At 42.9% G+C, this 3,082-nt stretch overlaps 2 protein-coding genes across 2 annotated transcripts; one reads left to right on the top strand and one right to left on the bottom strand.

Annotated features, from left to right (window-relative positions):
• Positions 1-241: 241 nt before the first annotated feature.
• LOC129741497 (uncharacterized) lies at positions 242-1,303 on the bottom strand. The gene has a single exon (XM_055733238.1). The coding sequence runs from the start codon at positions 1,301-1,303 to the stop codon at positions 242-244; it is 1,062 nt and encodes a 353-aa protein (XP_055589213.1).
• Positions 1,304-1,735: 432 nt separating this feature from the next.
• Positions 1,736-2,881, top strand: LOC129741496 (uncharacterized). Its single transcript, XM_055733236.1, has one exon. It carries the CDS (start codon positions 1,736-1,738, stop codon positions 2,879-2,881), a length of 1,146 nt encoding a protein of 381 aa, XP_055589211.1.
• Positions 2,882-3,082: the final 201 nt, after the last annotated feature.

Below are 3,082 nucleotides of genomic sequence, written 5' to 3'. Positions count from 1 at the left end.
AACGGCATTCTTATGTTCTTTGAGCCGCACTTTAAATTTACGGCGGGTTTGGCCGATGTAAATCGATGGACAACTCTTACACGGAATTTCGTAAATTCCAGATCTTTCCTCTTCTGGAATCCTATCTTTGAGTGAAACTAGCCGATCCTTCAAAGTATTCCCACTTTTGTACGCAGTTTTTAATCCGTGTTGTAGAAGAATCTTACTTATACCATTAGTTAGTTTCGGATGAAATGGTAGACTAACTCTGTAAGATTCTTCTTTTTCCGGTCTGAAGGTAGTTATCACTTCTATGCTTTTTTCGGGCGTGTTTGCGAAGGATTTTTCGAACAAAATCATAGTCATATCCGTTCACAATCCCGGCTTCGTATATTTTCTGCTTTTCCTCTTCAAACTCGGTCTTCTCCATCGGAATATGATACAACCGGTGTGCCATAGAGTGGAAGGCGGCTTGTTTTTGAGCCCCAAAATGATTCGAGTCGACCGTGATGTATCTATCAGTTGAGGTTGGTTTACGGTAAATTCCAAATTTCAAGGTATTATCCTCTTTTCTTTGAATCAGCAAATCTAGAAAAGGGAGTTTTCCCTCAACTTCTTTTTCAACCGTAAACTTGATCGAGCTGTGCTGATTATTGAGGAGCTCGAGTGTCTGTGGGAGATAGCGTTCTTTTACGGATGCAAAAATATCATCTACGTAGCGCCACCAAACACGGGGGAAGAGTTTTTCTTTTTTCTCCAGATCCGTTTCAAAATCTCCCATGAATACTTCGGCCAGAAGGGGGGAGAGTTTGCTACCCATACTGAGGCCAAAGGTCTGTTTATAAAACTTACCCCGAAACATGAAATAGTTTTGTTTCATGCAAACTTCAGCGACGGCAATGTATGCTTCGATCTGATTGGGGGGTACTCGGCGGCGTTCTAAATGTCTTCGTAGGCTGTCGAGAGCATCGGAAGTGGGGACGCTGGGGAAAAGTGCGGAGACGTCAAATGAAACCAGAATTTCGCCTCGACGCACTTTGAATCCTTTTAGGTGTTCCACTAGCTCAATCGAGTTTTTTACACTTTTTCCGTGATTCACCGGGTACTTCTTCATTTCCTCTACCAACCAAGCTGCCATTTTTTCCGTGGGTGTACAAATATTGGAGGAAATGGGTCGCATGGCTATGGGATTTTTGTGGATTTTTGGCAAACAATACAAAGATGCAACCTTAGCGTTCGGAACGAGGAACTTCCTTTCTAGTTTTGAATCTCCAATAAGGTTGGCAACTCTTTGCCTGACAATGTTGGCTTCCTCGATCAGCATATTGAGAGGATCTTTTGGTTTCCCGTTCTTGAATGCGCATTCTTCGTATGGGCCCGTAGGATCTGCTGGCAATCAGTGCTTGAAGGGGTAGATCGTAATTTGGCCAAGCGCGTGTGCAGCACGAAACAAAGGCATCGCAAAAAATTGCTTGCGCTTGCTCATGTACAAGCAACGAAGAAAACCACACTCGCTCCACAAACCATTGATAAGTTTGTCGTTAATTTATCATCCGTTCAATTGACGACCACGGAAAATGGTTTGCTTAATAAAGGCCTAAATTTCGCCGTGGCCCCCCAGAGCGCTCCAATTTCGGAAATAGTGAATAATATTGAAAGTTCTATTCAGTTCCGAAATTTTCCGTCAAAAGCTGCTCTTCGCCACGATATCGGGAATTTTATTGCGAAAACATCCCAAAAAAAGAGCCGCTCAAAAATGAATTCGAGCGACCCAGAAAAAGTGATAGAGAAATTGAAAAAACATGAAGTGGTGTACTCTCGAGCAGACAAGGGAAATGCAGTGGTTATCATGAATAAACAGGATTATGATACCAAAGTCCGTGACATGATAGCAACGGGCCCATACGAAGAATGCGCATTCAAGAACGGGAAACCAAAAGATCCTCTCAATATGCTGATCGAGGAAGCCAACATTGTCAGGCAAAGAGTTGCCAACCTTATTGGAGATTCAAAACTAGAAAGGAAGTTCCTCGTTCCGAACGCTAAGGTTGCATCTTTGTATTGTTTGCCAAAAATCCACAAAAATCCCATAGCCATGCGACCCATTTCCTCCAATATTTGTACACCCACGGAAAAAATGGCAGCTTGGTTGGTAGAGGAAATGAAGAAGTACCCGGTGAATCACGGAAAAAGTGTAAAAAACTCGATTGAGCTAGTGGAACACCTAAAAGGATTCAAAGTGCGTCGAGGCGAAATTCTGGTTTCATTTGACGTCTCCGCACTTTTCCCCAGCGTCCCCACTTCCGATGCTCTCGACAGCCTACGAAGACATTTAGAACGCCGCCGAGTACCCCCCAATCAGATCGAAGCATACATTGCCGTCGCTGAAGTTTGCATGAAACAAAACTATTTCATGTTTGGGGGTAAGTTTTATAAACAGACCTTTGGCCTCAGTATGGGTAGCAAACTCTCCCCCCTTCTGGCCGAAGTATTCATGGGAGATTTTGAAACGGATCTGGAGAAAAAAGAAAAACTCTTCCCCCGTGTTTGGTGGCGCTACGTAGATGATATTTTTGCATCCGTAAAAGAACGCTATCTCCCACAGACACTCGAGCTCCTCAATAATCAGCACAGCTCGATCAAGTTTACGGTTGAAAAAGAAGTTGAGGGAAAACTCCCTTTTCTAGATTTGCTGATTCAAAGAAAAGAGGATAATACCTTGAAATTTGGAATTTACCGTAAACCAACCTCAACTGATAGATACATCACGGTCGACTCGAATCATTTTGGGGCTCAAAAACAAGCCGCCTTCCACTCTATGGCACACCGGTTGTATCATATTCCGATGGAGAAGACCGAGTTTGAAGAGGAAAACAGAAAATATACGAAGCCGGGATTGTGAACGGATATGACTATGATTTTGTTCGAAAAATCCTTCGCAAACACGCCCGAAAAAAGCATAGAAGTGATACAACTACCTTCAGACCGGAAAAAGAAGAATCTTACAGAGTTAGTCTACCATTTCATCCGAAACTAACTAATGGTATAAGTAAGATTCTTCTACAACACGGATTAAAAACTGCGTACAAAAGTGGGAATACTT

The sequence above is a fragment of the Uranotaenia lowii genome, chromosome 2, assembly GCF_029784155.1.
Source record: "Uranotaenia lowii strain MFRU-FL chromosome 2, ASM2978415v1, whole genome shotgun sequence".
In the NCBI taxonomy this organism is placed as follows: Eukaryota; Metazoa; Arthropoda; class Insecta; order Diptera; family Culicidae; genus Uranotaenia; species Uranotaenia lowii.
This window is presented reverse-complemented; position numbering and strand designations above follow the sequence as displayed.

What these genes read in the sequence shown, in the direction of transcription:
- LOC129741496 (XM_055733236.1), top strand. Translation starts at nt 1,736, where the DNA reads ATGAATTCGAGCGACCCAGAAAAAGTGATAGAGAAATTGAAAAAACAT.
- LOC129741497 (XM_055733238.1), bottom strand. Translation starts at nt 1,303, where the DNA reads ATGCTGATCGAGGAAGCCAACATTGTCAGGCAAAGAGTTGCCAACCTT.